We start from the raw sequence: 16,826 nt of genomic DNA, 5'->3' as shown, positions 1-16,826 counted from the left end.
TTTGATAAAGTTTCTCAGCCCCCCCCTACTTTTTGCATGTAACTATTAAGCGAGTTACTGTCAAATAAGTTAATTGAATTAGGGGGTACCCTTTCTAAAATAGCACTAATGTATTCATCAGAAATTTGTTTAAGAATCGAATCTCTACGTAACTGAATTAAATCCGCTCTTCTACCGCATACTATTTGTAATATGTCGTCACTTGTTTTCATAAAATTCGAATCTTTACAAAATAAATCTTCTACCTTCTCAAAAAGGGTTGTGGCCGTCAATACCGTTTCCTTTTCAGTTGACCAATTAATAAGGCATTGTAAAGTATTGCGTAATTCATCTTTCTGAACTAAAAGCGCGTGAGTGATTGCCGCAAAAGAACGTTCCATTAAGTCTAAACGAATGCGTTCACTAGTAGATGGTAAATAACGTTTTAGTTCGTCATTAACACTGAGTTCTACAAAGCCCGGAGAAGTAAGGTACTTTTTCTGTACTTCTGCAAATCTAATTGAACTCCATTCTTCCGATTGAAATCTTTGTAACTCTTCTAACCTTTTCAAATAACTTTCTTTTGATTTTGGAAAAATTGGATCTTTAACTACCGTCGTGTAATCCGAAATATTTAACTGAGCCTTTTCTACACAAACATTGGCGGGTAGTTGTAAATTGATTCCCTCGACCATATTATCGTTTGAAATAGGTACGGCTTTCGAGGATGACTCATTAATATTACTAGCATTCACTTCTTTATGAGACTGCGTTATCAAACTCGTTAAGAACGCTACTTGTTGTGACAAAATTTCAAATTGCAACTGACTCACCGATCGCGCCCGCTTCCTTGGTCTTGGTTCAGGTTGCCTACCTTCTGATTCATCAGACCTTTCTCGTTCCACGCTACTCGAACATGATGATGTATCCGAAGCCTCACTGTCATTCCTTTGTCTCTTCTCAGCTCGTCGAACCACTATTTCTTCCTCGTTATTATTCATTGTAAAAGCAAGGGGATTCCTATTCTACTTTAACTTTTACAAATTTAACGCAAAACTGTATTCGAAAGTATTAATCTACTTTATATTCAAAAAGTAGGTAGTATTAGGAAACACGTCTGAACACTTTGAAAAACGACGCTATAATGAGGAAATAAAACTATAAATGTGGCCACCAAAACTCTCTGCGGACAAAGAGCGAAACTAATCTAGAGGGCGTTGGTGGCCGGAAGCAGGGGGGGTAAACAACGCCGGAACACTTGAAAAACAGAGACTAAACTCAACATGGATTCCGGATATCGATGACGGAACAAATAATAAACGCAAATAGGTTAATTTCAAGAAATGCACTATAACTATAATTATTTATAACTATTATTTACACTATAACTATTTTTATAGCTACTGTACCGTTTTCCAGGCAATTTTTGGAACACTTGAGAAAGTGTTACTTTTTCTCACCACTAGACTATATTATATTATATAGAGCGCCGTCATACCGACGCAAGATACTTCACAGATTTTTGTGCTTAATTCTGTACTGTAATTATAATCAAATAAATCAAAGGATGCACAATTTATTACATTTCAAGCACCCTATAATATATATATATATATTTGTAACTGAAGCAGTGTGACCACTTTCTGGAACTCTGTGGTAAAAACGCAAACACTGCCTCACGAGAGAGCGGAATGTAAAATATTAGAGAAAATGTATTGAGATTGGAAAGATTTCAATTTCTTTATGGGTAGCAAATATATACATAGGTTTTAGGTGGCGCATATAGTCTTCTTCTACAGTGCTAATATGGATAACGGCTGCATTAAATGCTGAAGATTAAATACTGGAAAATAAAATGAAATATAAGTAAATATCTATCAATCAACAACTATATGGTGTTATATTTTTAACTGTAAAGGCTACAAAGCTCAATCAACTTACCAATCCATTTATTTGGACATACCCACTGCAATTTAGCATTAAGAGTAATGTCAAGAATCTCTGTTGTTATTACTTTTACTATTTACACTTAATTATTCTATTAGAGATAAAATTTGACGGCGCATGTTGCGCCATCTTTTTGATTTATACTAGTTGGAAAAGTGTCAATGGGAGTTGAACGGCGCTCTAGTGAAGCGTTGCGCCGGTGGTAGCGAAGCGTAAGTAAGCGTAAATCTAAGGTTTGTTTCCCCTTTTTTCGTACTTCCATTGGAATAGGCTATAATGGATAGTCACACTGTATTTGTTTTCTTTTTTTTTTTAAAGTAATGAGGTATCATTTGAAAACTTAAAAACAAAATATTATGAGTATTACAATAAATATATATATATATACACCGAAAATGAAAATTGATATCTATTATCTCAAGTAAAAATAAAACAAAAATTTCAATGCCAATAACTTTTATTTTAGTTAAACAAAGAAATGTATATGTAATATTATATATTTTAATGAATAAAATTAATTCTTATAAACAGACAGGTCTCGTCCATTGCGAGAAACAGCTACAATATCCCAACTCAGCCGAAATATGGCAAACTAAAAAACAGGAATGGGGTAGTCCAATTTTATCGATATCTAACTAGAAGAATGTTAAAAACTACATAAAATGCAATGTAAATAAATGAAATAATGATAATAAATCGAAAATGTATATACAAGATTATAATTTATATGCATTTTCATTTATTTCGTTTAAGAAATGAATCTCATAAATTGTGTTAAGATATACACACTTGTATTCTTTTGTCACACGAGATGATTTCTTAAATGAATATTAGTATTTAAATTGGACCACCAACATTGCATTTTTTATAAAATATTGACATTAAAAAAACAACATTAGAAATCGACAACGAATGGTCAAAGAGGTGCTACTTTCGTATGGCTGGTCATCAAAATTAGTATAAAATATATCACAGCAATTTTTAGCCCAACGGATAGTTCATGAGATCGAAGAAATGAATACACGTAATGGGATGGGGTAATATTAACTACATTTATAACAATGGGTATATTATATTTTAAACCAGTCATTTTACGAACTACGTTCGATTTAACTAGTATACACATCATGTGTATTTAATGGCCGAATTCCTTTTTATATTTTTTGCCATAGAGTTTATTACTGTAAAGTAATCGTAGCATTGGTGAGGCAGTCAAAAGATACAATTAGTCACAAGAAATAGTAGGCTCGTGTGGGGAGCGTGACTGGCAACGGAGGAGGCGGTGCGGGCGCGGGGGCTGGGAGAGAATAAATACAAGCGGCGAGCAGTACAAGATGACACTAGGAGGAAAGCGCCAATTTTAGAGCCTCCTTGTGCTCGTTGCTCATCTGTATCAAACATGAGTTGAATAATTCTGCATTGCTCTGAAAGAAAAAAGAAAGTATTATTTTAATCATTATTTTGCTTAACACTCACAAAGACTTTATCTTTAATTAGTATACATAACTACAATAAGTAATTATTATAAAATTAAGTTTTTGAAAGAAAAAGTATTACATAACTGTATCATATTTTACCTGTATCTGTCGCACCAGAGCAACCATCTGTGCAAAAACAGGGTTATCATTAGGCACGGCATCACGGAGGAAAGCTTCAGCGAGCGTAGCGATTACTCGCTGCGGTGCGTCCGGAGTAGCTAGAGCTGCGTGACCACTAGCGGCCAATTCACAGAGCAGCGAGTAGACATGAGGTGCTTCTTCTGTGTCTTCTACTACTGGTAGCCATGTCAACCTATAAAATGCGATTTGATTATTTCTTACTTCTTTCTCTAACAAGCAGGCTGAAACTTCCGTCACGAAACCACTTATCAGGATTACAAAAGTGAATTGTTAACTAAAAATTTTAAATTTACAAACAAAATATTTGAAATAATTTTAAAAAATATGTAAAGATCGAAAAGTTCTTACCAGTGCCTAATGATTTCATCTCTATTGATTTGTGAATGATTATATTTAATTATTTTGGTGACTGCCGATATAGCATTTTCGGTTGCGTTAAGGTTTTCTACGGAACGAGAGTCAGGCTCTGCAATTAGTGCAGCAAGAAGAGGAACAGCTCTGGCACATGCAGCAGCAAACTGAGGTCCTCCAAACTGGGCTAAGACTCCACAACCATATGAAGCCGCTTGTCGTACTTCAGGTTCAGGCTCGCGTAATCCATTTAGCATGGGCTCAAGGAATATATCTTGGTATTTTACACAGGCTGGACCTAATTCAATAAGAAATAATATTAAATTTGTATTAAATATACATTTGTAAACACAAAATTTATAAGTTAGTCAAATGCCTCTGCTGTCTTACCTCCAAATTCGATGACATCGTCGAAAATGCAGATTGCCCATTGCCTATCAGCATAGGGACGCCCGGGTGCAAGTAATTGTACAAGATGTGGAAGTAAGGAGTCAAGGTGGGGGAAAAAGTTTTCGTGGTAGGCGGACATAAGTGCGTGTAAAACGTCTGCGACACGCGATAGCCCATACACATCTTCATTATCTTCATCAGCTAATTGTTCTTCAACCACCTAAAGAAATGTTAAAGTCTGTTAATATACTTTATTATTTGTATTATTAAATTTTTAATGCGTTAAATTGACTACTATAACAATTACCTCGTCGTAATCTTCGTCAGCGCGCTTTTGGCGACGTTCAGTAGCTCGCTCAAAATGTTCAGTGAGCAGTTTGTTTAAGATGCGTAGTACTTCAGCCATCATTTCATCTGACAAGCACCCTGCTCCTAATAGCTCAATGCACTGAAAATTAAAAAAAAAAATGTTTTAAAATGCATCTAATATTTAAAATGTCTATTATATGTTAAAAGAATAGTCATTCAGTAAGAATATACCTTTGCAAGGCTGTTGAGTAGCTCAACCTGCACTTCCTGCTCAGGTTCTGAGTCAATTGCTTTCAAAAGCTCCGGTATTATATATGCCCACATGCCCTGTATATATTGAGGGCCTCGAATACGGGCGCATTCTAATAAGTAAGGCAGCGACTCGGCTGCTGCTGTCCGTACATTGTCATGGAAGTAAAACTTAAGCATAGGCACCATTAGTTTTACGACATCTTCGGCGTATTCAGCAAAGGCTTCTTTTAGTTCACGTGCATAGCACACCAACATATCACAAGCAGAAGCTTTATCTTCAAGTCCTGCAGATTCCAATTAGTTTAATTATTATTTTTAAATACATTTAAAACATATCCAGAAATATTGAAAGGATTGCTAGTATGTATATTATAAAACAACATATTATTTGATTTCAATTATTTTTAGCTGTATTCATATTATGATTGTCATGTTCTTGTTTAGTTTAAATTAGATTTATTCATCATTAATTAGAATAGTATATGTGGTTACCGGCGGTTTTAATGCCAAAGTTTTGTTGTTCGCCTAAAGTTACGAAGTGCCAGTCAAGATCTCCCTCAATGATTTCAAGGTCGTCGTTATCTAATAGTGCTACTTCTGGTTTCATAGCTGCTGTTCTCATCACTGGTTCCATGACCATAGGTAAATACTGAGCGAATTTTTTACCTGTAACATGATTGATCAATGAGACATTTGTTAATTATAGTAAATAATTTTCAATATAGTATCAGATACTCACCCATTATTCTGCAAATTCTGGACCAAGCAGAAATAAGATAAGAAGTTTGTGGGTCATCAGCAGGTAATTGATCGCCTTCAGTGTGTGTTTTCAACAAGAGATCCATAACTTCCGACGCATCTGACATAAATTTCTCTTCTCCAACTGCCAAACCTGTGACATGAAGAAATTTTTATTGAAGTATTAAAATTTACTTTTATTGCAATAATTTTCATTTTTAATTTATACTTACCAATAAGACTGACACATTCAATGGTCTTGCCACGAAGCATCTTGAATTCATCTGTGGTGGCATTCGCTATGATGTACTTGAGGCATGGCATTAGCCTGTCATAGTAATCCACAAAATCTTTTTCTACAGTGTCAGCAACTGATGCAATTGTGGTCACAATTTGCTCCAATACAAGTTTAGTGCCACTTTCTACCAACTGAAATAGAATATTTATCGTTAAGAGAACAATCAAACAGGATTCATTTAACTTATAATCATAGCTTGATGTATTTAGTTCAAGCAATGATCAATCTTAATCTTATTCCCAAGAAAGTTATTAAAACATCTAAACTTGTTTTTATGTATTAGAAAATTAACCATAACATTTTAATTTCCAATTAGTCAAAATATTGAGCATAAGTTATTGTATAAGTACTATTTTTACCTAATATAACAATACTTATTAAGTCAACTATTAGAATTTTAATACAAAATAACTTGGTTTATTTACATAACGATTTTTTAAATTGTCAAATATTTACTGTCTAAAACACTTTCTATTGTCGATATTCTCACTAACAGAGCTAAGGATAAATGAAGAAAAATAGAATTAGGCTTATTCATCGAAATGTCGTTCATTATTTTTAGTAAAATTTTTAAGATATGATTTAAAATTGTTTGTATGTGAACTGAGATCCCTAACTATCTATAAGAGAAAGAAAGGGAGCAAACATCACATATAATCTCCCAGTGTTATGGAAATGACATTATCAGATAAAGATTGTGTCACTAACGAACACTGGGTAATAAGTATAAGTAAATTTAATTATCTAAGTACCTCTTTGAATTTGGCAGTTAAAATAGCCTCTAACTTTCCCATTAATGGACCCAGATACAAAGTTAATATTGGCTTCGGGCAATCTTCACTGAAGTTAACCAAAGCAGCTGCTGCATGAGCCTGCAATCATTAGTAAGAAAATAATATTATTGCACTAAAATTTGATGAGTACTTTTGTATTCATATTTTAATTAATGCTTATTACAGTACTTAAAATGTACTATTAAAAACCCACCTGCACGCGCGGGTTTGCATTGTCTTCCAGAACCATTAATAAACCAGGTACTACTTTATCGTGGAATTTTTTTTCAAACACTGGGGCAAAATCTGTAGACATTTGTCCGACAGCATTACATGCAGCATACCTTACTCGGGGATGCTAAAATAAAAATCTATTTTATGAATCTGTGTGGTTTTGGAAATAATAATGTTTATCATAAAAAGTATAATGTAACAATATGGTTATATCCAAGTTAAATATATTTAAAAGGATTATGTTCAACATACTGGGTCAGTGAGATAGTTAAGTACTGCTGAGACTACTTGGTCAAGCATCTGTTCCATTTGCTTATGGCAACCTTCACCAGCAGAGGAAACAGCCATTAAAGCTGCATGACGGCACTTCCAATCTGCAGAGTTCAACATTTCTGGAACTTGACCCACAATCAACCCTAACATTATCTTGCCTCCAAGCCCACAGCACATGCGGTCTAGGGCAGATTCAGCTGCCACATAGTTGCTGAAAATAATAATCTTTTCTATAAATAAAATCTAATATTCTTCTAAAATAACTAGTTCTTATATTGTTTTTGTTATCAAGGGACTGACATCCAAATGTATAAGGAACATAGGATGCTAATTATCTTGATAATTACTCTTGTAAGAACCTATAAAGCAACATAATTTGCAAGTTATGAAGCCAATTAACAGAATCTTACAAAGTTGTTATTCATCTATTAATAACAACATGTCATTTCAACAAAGTCATATTGTAATTATTTTGATCAATTGTACATTGATTCTCTACACTAAATATATATTCATATATATTACAAAATTGCTGTTTGAATTCTTACAGTTCATTATCATCATCAGCGGCGTTGTCCTCAACAGACCAGTTTGGCTCTTCATCTAACTCACACATCATTTGGAGAATAAGTGGAGTGAGCATTCGCACTGCATTGGGCACCACTTTGCGGACCATTGCTGGTGCTGTTTCACATAGTGTGACTAAAGCCTCAAGTGCTAATTGGCGCCAATTATCTTCTTGATCTGTGTCGCCAATCACCTATACAATAATAAAATTAAAAATTGCAATGTACCAAGCAAATGTACCTATTTGTCATCTGTGAAACTTGACAACTGCCTTGTTGGTCTAAATAGAGGCTAGTGTATAAGTTTGCTTAAATCAGTCAACCAGCCATTGTTTTTTTAAAAAAAGGTCAAAATTTCTATACTAATTGAATTTGCAATTAGTTTATCAGACTCATTAGCTCGGAAAACTTTAGACTTTTGATATTTACAATTATGTCATCACTATTTGACCATTGACTTGCGTTTTATAGATAAGTAACATAAGAAATGTTAACCATGTTTAATTGTATTTTTATGTAAATTGTGACTTTATTTACAATATATTACAATTATATAATTTTACCTTGATGCAAACTTGGAAGATTGTTTCCACTTGAGGTCTCAAGAATTTCGGTGCAGATTCAGCTAGTTCTATCAAAACTTTCAATGCTGCATCATCATCTGCTTTTTCAATCGATTGTACTACAACCTACCAATGCAAACAAAATTGAAGTTATAAAATCTTTGTCACATTATGCTAAGTAATTTTAAGAAATTGAAATAATCATAACATTTTTTATTTGTTAGATATGTTTTGAGGGCTACTATCAAACTCCGATCTATTAAAAGTTCGGTGTTAGCGAAATCCTCAATTTATTATTGCACAATATGGCAGTGGTACATCTCATTTCGAAATGCTCACGTAGGAGTTTATGTGCTGATTTTATGATTCTAATATATTCTTATACCACTTATATATTTTTAGAAAATAAGAAAAAAAATTGTTGTATCATCGTGACCCCTTTTTAACCCCTTCGAAACTTTTTTCCTGTAATGTATATTAATGATAAAAACAAATATATTATACCTGCATAAATGGTAAAAGCAAATCACTGAAATGCTTTTGAATTGCAGGCTCTTTATCGTGCAGCAAAATAAAAGCCCCAACAGCTTTTACTGCTTGCATTCGTAATGCTTCAGACTCGGTTGGTTGTAATGCAGAGAGCAACATTCTCTTAATAACATCTAAATTTTCGTTTTGAAGGTTGCCAAACACTCCAGGAACAGACCTGGATGAGTACATATAATTTAGATAGCACCAAATGTAAAAACATTAAAGACAATGAACATTTTTAAATATTATCATATTAATAGATATATACATAATCACGAACTCGAATACAAAACACTTCTTTTGAATATTATTTAATTTTACACTTACGTAAACATTCTGATGCCCGCCTCCTTGATGTTAGGGTCTTGTGCACTCGCACAGTTGAACATAAATTGAAGAAACTCAGGCCACTGATTAACCCCATCATCATCAATATGATTTCTTGCTAGCTCTGATACTACATCACATATCTGTAACAATAGATCATTGTGTGACCATTTTATTTTTAGAACGAAATCATGACTAATCTTTATGTACGACAGCCATTATAGTTTACCAATTTAATTCTGAGTCATATACAAAAAAGGAATGGTTTCCATAATTGTTGTTTAAATGTATTCTCTCAAAATGTGAAGGGTACCAAAATTACAAATGCAACATTAACATTTTTGTAGGGAAATAAATAATAAGCTCTAAATTAAAAATATTATAAATTAAAACATAAATTGACATTTTTATGTATAAAATTATACAAGTGTATAAATATTTATAAAATTATTAGAGTTTAGAACTCACCTTGCGTCTCAATTGTTGTGTGACATCCATCTGAAGTGTGAGAAGAAGTTGTTCTCTAAGCATGGCTTGTTGTTGGACTGGTAGTTTTGGGAAAAATTCATAGAATTCTGCACTAATGAGTCGTCGTAAAAGAACAGCTGCAGTTTCTCTGCCATCTTCACCAATGTCTGCATTTTGAATAGCACCCACTAAGAGCACAACCTTATTTTCTGTTGGGATGTCGTTGTATACTTTCTATTGAGGAAAATTGATATTTATAATTCAATTTACAACAAAATTTATATGACTTTACCATTCTATACGGGCATTAATGAATATAATATATACAATAACTACAAAAACGTTAATAGGTATAATTAAATACATACTTGAATAAAATAACATGATAACTTGGTTATTAATATCAAACTACATATTTTAGTATATTTTTATGTTACTTTTATAATAATCACTGCGTGCTTACAAAAAAATATATATGTAGAAAAAGACGACAAAATTATAAAACACGCGCTAAAACCACATGTCCTCTAATAATTGAACGCCCGCCGACAAATCTAATGGCAAGATAGGTTGAAAAAACAAAAAACTATGTAATCAGCAAGATTAATTTGCGTGCAACTGCGTATCAATTACGTTATAATATTAAACTAAGACAATGCTTACAAGTTACAACTATTTTTAAACACCAGAAAGCAATTTTTATTGCCTGTTCACCATGACCACGTTTTGACACGAGGCCACAACCCTAAGTTTTCACAGTTAGTACTCGCGTAGTTAGACCTAATCATGAAAATAATACTTTAACTTTACAAATATAATTATCACTTACTTCTGCTTGTGTTCGGATGTCATTATCTATGGACAATATTGTATTTAGTAACTGGTAAAATTGCGCCTGATCTCCTGCCATGTTGAACCTCTTCGAAAAGGCTCAATTTTTTTTCATATAATTTTACGCGGCCGGTACAATTGATATGTGTTGCCAGTTACATCAAGATCATATATTAAAAAAAAAAACTTTTAACACTAAAGCTTTGAGTTTTTATTTGTTTTTCAAGATATAGTGAAGCTACATTTTGTAATTAAGTAAAATAAGACTCAAAATATATAAAAATAGTTGAAAATATCATGCTACTTAAAATGCACAAGCTTTTATTAACACTAAAAGACACTTAATAAATGATTAAAAAATAATCGAACAATTTATTGATGATTAGAAAATAGATTCATAATGTATAATAATATTAATAATATAAAATATTCCGTGTACCGTGTGTTTTTTTGTAAAACTGTGTTATTATAAACGTGATAAGAAAACGTTTTGTAACCCATTCAAAATATAAAATGTTTATATACAGTTGGTGCCAAACTAAAAATTCAAAAAAAAAATCCATGAAAGTTATGTAACAGATACAAGACCAACTGCTTTGTATATTGGAATATTTAAGTTTTCTGAGTCGTAACAATATCAACATTGCTAATTTATAAGAAATATGTACGTATAAAAAGAAAAATATTATTTAGTATTGGTCTAAACTGAAAAATACAGATTTGCACTTATTTGAGCTAGTCACTAGACCAATAAGGTAGTTGTGAGAATCTTGCAAAAAGTATTTATGCAACAACTTTACTTTCAGAAGCTAATAACACGGCGCTTGAGTTAACATTTATGATTTGTGGTTCTTTTAAATAAAATTGAGTCACCCCATCTAAATTCATGAGTGTCATAAGATTGGCACTGTAAGAAATGTTAATCGCCCAGCAAACCTTAGAAACTAAGATGTTATATCTCCTGTGCTCATAGTTTCATTGGCTCACTCATTTCAAATCTGAAAACAATAATACTAAGTATTATATTAGTATTAGCAGTATTATAGCAGAAAACCCGTCTGGAGTGCACTAAGCCCTACCACCGAGTAAATTATCTATAAGTCGAACTCAAGCACGTTAACATTCTAAGCACCACATCAGCAAAATAATTCACAAAGAGGACAGACAGGCGGCTAGTCAGCCGCCTGTCAGTCCATAATTCAGAAAATAACCAAAATTCTAGTAGATTTTTAATATATAGTTATCGAATAGTTTAATTATGAGATAATACCTGCCAAATCATAGTTCGTGGAGTACTAGATCCGTCTTATATTTTTTTCCAGAACAATTTGAAAAACGTTAAAATTACATATTCAGTTACAGAGTTTTCTAAGTTATTTAATTATTTTATGTAGAATTATTAAACTATTCGATAACTATATATTTAAAAATCTACTAGAATTTTGGTTATTTTCTGAATTACGGACTGCTAAATTTTAAAACATATAAATCTTTCCAATTAAATGCAAGATACATTTTTAAGGCATGTATAGATATTTTTTTTACTTTATAAGGTGGTCATCATCATAATAAGTATTGATTAAAAAAGTATTATGGTTAAATTTTTTTATTAAATATTAAAATTATTTCTTAAACATTTTATATGATGGTAGCACCGGGAATATTGCTCATGTTTGATATAATCTATTTGTATTTAAAATATAAAATGCATAAATGTATTCTTAAATTGCAACAGTGCGAAAATGCCCTTTTCTAATCTGTTATTAGATTTGTCAAATTGTCATATAAAGATAATAAAATTAATTGTCAAAGTCAATGTATGATGGTAGTATGTTATTGAAAAATAACTTAAAATTAAAATTTTGATGAATATGCTATATAGAGCAAAACTTTAATTATCAGGTTTTTTAGATTTTATTAACGTATGTGTACTTACACCTAAAATGGTATGTATGATAACCTCAAATAATTTTTATATTGCCATTTGCCATAATGATGAAACACTAAATAAATAACTTTCAGGCGAGTTCAATAATTTTAGCTGGCTTAGGTATGGCTGCAGTTGGATTTGCAGGTCGCTATATTTTGCGACAAATGCCAAATGCATCTGTGAAGTTTGCGGAAGCTTTGAAGAATTTACCCAAATTTGATACAGAAAGTTTAGCTAATTCAAAGTTTTATAAAGGAGGATTTGAGCCGAAAATGACTAAAAGAGAAGCATCCTTAATACTAGGCGTTAGCCCTACAGCAAATAAAGCTAAGGTCTTTCTTCTGGTAAAATTTGTTATTTCTAACTATTCATTATGGACAATAAAATATTTATACTTTACAGATACGTGAAGCTCACAGACGAATAATGTTACTCAACCATCCAGATAAAGGTGGGTCACCGCTTATTGCTGCTAAAATCAATGAAGCTAAAGATGTACTTGAAAGTGGAAAATCATAATACTGTTTTTAATTTAGTTTACATAATTAATTTAGTGTAATAAAATATAGTTAGCTATTCAAAAACTAAAATTGAACATATTGCTAGTTTATGAAGTAGAATATTAGTAGAAGACCATTTAAAAGTAAAAGTTGCAAATATTAAGAGTGACAAAATGAAAAATATTTAATAAAGTTGATTTGTTCAAATAATAAATAGTTGTAAGTAATTGAATCCCATGTTAAAAATCTAAGATAGATTTAGAAAATAAACAATCACATATAACGTTGCAATAATTTATTCTATTACAAATAACTCTCAAACAAGTATTAATACAAAACTCACATGAATGGAATTCTGCACAAATATATCTAAGTTAAGGTTTAATAATACAGTAAACACACATCAAGATTTGACATAAGTATTATAAAATTGATTTACAAACAGCTTTTGCTACAGTAAGAATCTTAATTGCCATTATAAAATAATATAAAAATAGAAATCTGAAACTACTATTTTTTATTAATAAGTTTAACAATGATAGATTTTTAAAAACTATTATCATGTATTTTACTATTACGAATAAGAGTATCTTGTTATCATTGTCATTTAACTTTAGTTCTTACTGGCCATATCAAATTCAATTTTTTAGATTTTAACTAAATCTACTTGAAATAAAAGGTTTATTTTCTTTTTAATTCCATTTTTCAAATTGCAGAAATACAAAGTTTTCTGCTCAAAAATAGGGAATTATTTAATCTTGACTTAAATTTGTTTGTGCTTATTGATATTTTTTAAATACTACTTTTAAGCAAACCAGCCAGTATCGTTAAAATATTACAGTTTATCCAGATGTGCGGTGGATTAAAAATATAAATATGTTGAAACCAAATTCATAATTTATTGATTTACAATGCATCAATATATTAATTTCATTTAGGAGTTCATAATTTACATAAATATTCTCACTCATATGGATGCTTATGTAAAATAAATACTAACTCTAGGATACCTAGTACTTAACAGCTGATTATTGAGAGCAAATTTTAAAATAATGGTAATTGGAAATAGTTGTATCATCTGAATAGTCTTGATTTTTTATCTAATAGAGAGAAATCATCTCATCAAAATTTGAAACATAACAATTTATAACAGCACAATGCATATTAGTCATATAAACAAAAATGTATGTCATGTTCATAAAATGTAAAGGTTGAAAAAATCAATAATTTAAAAGTTACTTATACTTAATTACAATTAATTTACTATAACACAATGTTGTAGTAAACAATACCAATACTGTCTAATACAAATTATTTAGTTAAAATGACTTTGAATAAAGTTTTCTCTATACACTTTATTAATGTGCATATTTAAAAAAAAATGCCATTTATACAAATAAAATTAATAATTTGGTAAATCTTTTGACAAGATGAGATCAAAAGTTCCTTTAGTCACGGCAGAGCAAGTGGTTCACCGTGGTTCCTTCTGTTGCTGTTCACGGCGTTGCTTTGCAAAACGCGCACGGAGTTTTAATATTGTCGAGTTGGAAAGGGTTCCAGGTACTTTAAATATTGACTGAAAAGATTTTAAACTGTGTAAATCTGTGAAAATTATCTACAAAAAAATATAGTAACAAAAGATCCCTGTATAAAAAACATTGGAGTAACTTTCTTTCAATTGTTACAAATATGGGGCTGATACATTAATGACAAATAATCAAGTATGTAACAATTAAGGAATAAGGAATGAAATATATTCCAAATGATATCTGGATGTCTTACCTGCATGAATTCATGGCAGTGCAATGCACTGGCATTCTTCACAATAGCCTTAAAACATTCTGCTAAGGAGGTGAAATCTTTACATGCCATAATAGATGCTCGATTGTTTTTAATCAAAGTCAGACAAACCCTGAACAATATTTTGGAGCCTTCGTAAAAAAGGCAGTCCCAGATTCTCAAGACTGTCTCAATGGGTAAAACTTCTGCAAAAAGGCATACAAACCACTTAGTGGTAATAACAGCCCATGGCAGACCTGTATCAGAGATTAAATAAATTAATTTAAGGTTATACCTAGTAAAAAGAAATATTTTTTTAAAATAAATATAATGATATCTAATAAATAATTCTCTTATATTATAATTTTTGAGATTAAAACTTCATTTATATATATATATATATATATATATTTAAATATGACATCATAATCCTGATAAGAATAAACAAGAGTATTATAAAATTTGTATTACAAAATATGGTGCCATAAATTATCTTTTATGATAAGAAGTAGATAAGTGCTTGGATTTATTTTGAAACAACAAACCTAAGTTAATCACATGCTGGTGAACATCAGGAGCTTTTGCTTTGACTAGTTCAGATAACACCTCAATGTCTACTATCAAACCATCCATTGTTTTCGTGTAATAGTCCGGAAGTATCTTCTCTACTAATACTTTTAGCAACCAGAAGGAGGTTTCTTCACTTTTTGTTGAAAGTAATAGTAAACCTAGAGACAAACCCAAAAAAAAACTTTTGAAAAATCTTAAATAAAATTTGTTAGAAATTTGTAAAATTTAATAATTCTATTTGAATATTTTGATTACAATTTTTACTTCAAACATTTTATGTTTAATGTAAATAGAATTTGATTATTAATTTTCAGTCTTCTATGTGTTTTTATTGTATATTAATTATAGATTGAAATAAATAACTTGCGTTTTACCAGCAATGTAATTTAGTCCTTGACAATAACCAACAACCCTGTTGTTGTGAGCGTAAGCTATAAGCACATTGAAAAGATGAGCCTGATGGTTTGCTTCCTTGGTGAAATATATATTATCAGGAAATGTACGTGGTAGATCAGTTTTTACAATATCAACTAATTCTTTTTCAAAGGGACTGTCTAATATCTTTTGATATAAATCAGGACTCTGTTCCTTCATTTTATCAGCCTCAGAAATAGCCATCCACACTGAAGGACGGTGCTCGCCTGAAATTGATTAGATATGAAATAATTTAATGTATTGCTGTACATTAGATACAAAAAATATTACTAAAATAAATTTGCTACTTTTGGAATAAAACTTCCTCATTTAACAATGCATATTGTGAATATTCCATGAATGCTATACTCATCAATACAATTTAGATGTGTATTCAAGATAAGATAAAACTGATTATATTATAAATGAATAGTTGTACATTACAGGCAGATTCAAATAAAAAATGGTATAATTTGTATTGTACATATTCAAAATTATGTAATGTTTTGGTACTTTTATTGTAATTAGTGATACAGTAATTTACAACAGATATATTCTATTATGCATGAGAGAAATATTGTTTATTTGTAAGCAGCATTTTCACATAAAAATATTTCTTTCTGATGTCATTATTTTTACAACATATTCATGGTTTAATTAATAAAACATCGTATTTATTATATAACTTACTGGGTATTCCTTTGCGCACATATCTTTTTACAGTATTAGTCCGTTTGACCGACTTTCCTTCTCCAAGCAAACTAGCCCATTTTTGTGCCCTGGAGGCCAAAACCTTGAGATAAACAGACATGAACTCTTCATAGCTCTCATAATCAAAATCTTCATGTCTTTCAAAGCCATATTCATCTACTGTGCTGAAATTTAATAATTATGTCAATATATTGTTAAGAGTAAATTAAACTACAAGCATTGTAGTACTTTAGTTTATTGTTACCTGAAACTGGAGTGAGCCATTTTTATTATTTATATTTTTTTACTAAAAATTATTGTGCTTTAATAAAAAAATGCATAATGTAAGAATAATAATATTTACAAAATCACTATAGTATTATATTTAGCAACGCCCCCAAAACACCCCATTCGAGTACTATGAACTTATCAGTCTACATCATACATGACAGAAACGAGAATGAAGTTTGAATGAATGAATGTAACATAGATAA

At 30.9% G+C, this 16,826-nt stretch overlaps 3 protein-coding genes across 3 annotated transcripts; 1 reads left to right on the top strand and 2 right to left on the bottom strand.

Moving 5' to 3' along the window:
* Positions 1–2,990: 2,990 nt before the first annotated feature.
* Positions 2,991–10,597, bottom strand: LOC125069807 (importin-5). Its single transcript, XM_047679389.1, has 18 exons — positions 10,448–10,597; positions 9,619–9,852; positions 9,151–9,293; positions 8,797–8,998; positions 8,293–8,418; positions 7,712–7,923; positions 7,143–7,374; positions 6,871–7,014; positions 6,636–6,755; positions 5,819–6,014; positions 5,587–5,739; positions 5,340–5,513; positions 4,827–5,131; positions 4,594–4,734; positions 4,287–4,506; positions 3,894–4,194; positions 3,504–3,717; positions 2,991–3,350 (listed from the first exon to the last, which is right to left on the bottom strand). Exons 1-18 carry the CDS (start codon positions 10,526–10,528, stop codon positions 3,267–3,269), a joined length of 3,282 nt encoding a protein of 1,093 aa, XP_047535345.1. The 5' UTR covers positions 10,529–10,597; the 3' UTR covers positions 2,991–3,266.
* Positions 10,598–12,241: 1,644 nt separating this feature from the next.
* Positions 12,242–13,112, top strand: LOC125074521 (mitochondrial import inner membrane translocase subunit TIM14). Its single transcript, XM_047685854.1, has 3 exons — positions 12,242–12,395; positions 12,472–12,711; positions 12,782–13,112. Exons 1-3 carry the CDS (start codon positions 12,393–12,395, stop codon positions 12,896–12,898), a joined length of 360 nt encoding a protein of 119 aa, XP_047541810.1. The 5' UTR covers positions 12,242–12,392; the 3' UTR covers positions 12,899–13,112.
* Positions 13,113–13,306: 194 nt separating this feature from the next.
* LOC125074512 (growth hormone-regulated TBC protein 1-A) lies at positions 13,307–16,761 on the bottom strand. The gene is made up of 6 exons (XM_047685845.1): positions 16,598–16,761; positions 16,333–16,517; positions 15,603–15,869; positions 15,204–15,386; positions 14,662–14,915; positions 13,307–14,455 (listed from the first exon to the last, which is right to left on the bottom strand). The coding sequence occupies exons 1-6, from the start codon at positions 16,615–16,617 to the stop codon at positions 14,351–14,353; spliced, it is 1,014 nt and encodes a 337-aa protein (XP_047541801.1). The 5' UTR covers positions 16,618–16,761; the 3' UTR covers positions 13,307–14,350.
* Positions 16,762–16,826: the final 65 nt, after the last annotated feature.

Source organism: Vanessa atalanta, chromosome 2 (genome assembly GCF_905147765.1).
Source record: "Vanessa atalanta chromosome 2, ilVanAtal1.2, whole genome shotgun sequence".
Taxonomy (NCBI): domain Eukaryota; kingdom Metazoa; phylum Arthropoda; class Insecta; order Lepidoptera; family Nymphalidae; genus Vanessa; species Vanessa atalanta.
The sequence above is the reverse complement of the archived record's forward strand: the minus strand, read 5'-3'. Positions and strand labels throughout refer to the sequence as shown.

What these genes read in the sequence shown, in the direction of transcription:
- LOC125069807 (XM_047679389.1), bottom strand. Translation starts at nt 10,528, where the DNA reads ATGGCAGGAGATCAGGCGCAATTTTACCAGTTACTAAATACAATATTG. An exon ending in CTTTGGCATTAAAACCGCCG is followed by an intron (nt 5,132 to 5,339) that starts GTAACCACATAT and finishes TGGAATCTGCAG; the next exon opens with GACTTGAAGATAAAGCTTCT. An exon ending in CGATGTCATCGAATTTGGAG is followed by an intron (nt 4,195 to 4,286) that starts GTAAGACAGCAG and finishes TTATTGAATTAG; the next exon opens with GTCCAGCCTGTGTAAAATAC.
- LOC125074521 (XM_047685854.1), top strand. An exon ending in CTACAGCAAATAAAGCTAAG is followed by an intron (nt 12,712 to 12,781) that starts GTCTTTCTTCTG and finishes TATACTTTACAG; the next exon opens with ATACGTGAAGCTCACAGACG.
- LOC125074512 (XM_047685845.1), bottom strand. Translation starts at nt 16,617, where the DNA reads ATGGCTCACTCCAGTTTCAG. An exon ending in AGGACTAAATTACATTGCTG is followed by an intron (nt 15,387 to 15,602) that starts GTAAAACGCAAG and finishes GTTTGTCTCTAG; the next exon opens with GTTTACTATTACTTTCAACA. An exon ending in CCAGCATGTGATTAACTTAG is followed by an intron (nt 14,916 to 15,203) that starts GTTTGTTGTTTC and finishes TCTCTGATACAG; the next exon opens with GTCTGCCATGGGCTGTTATT.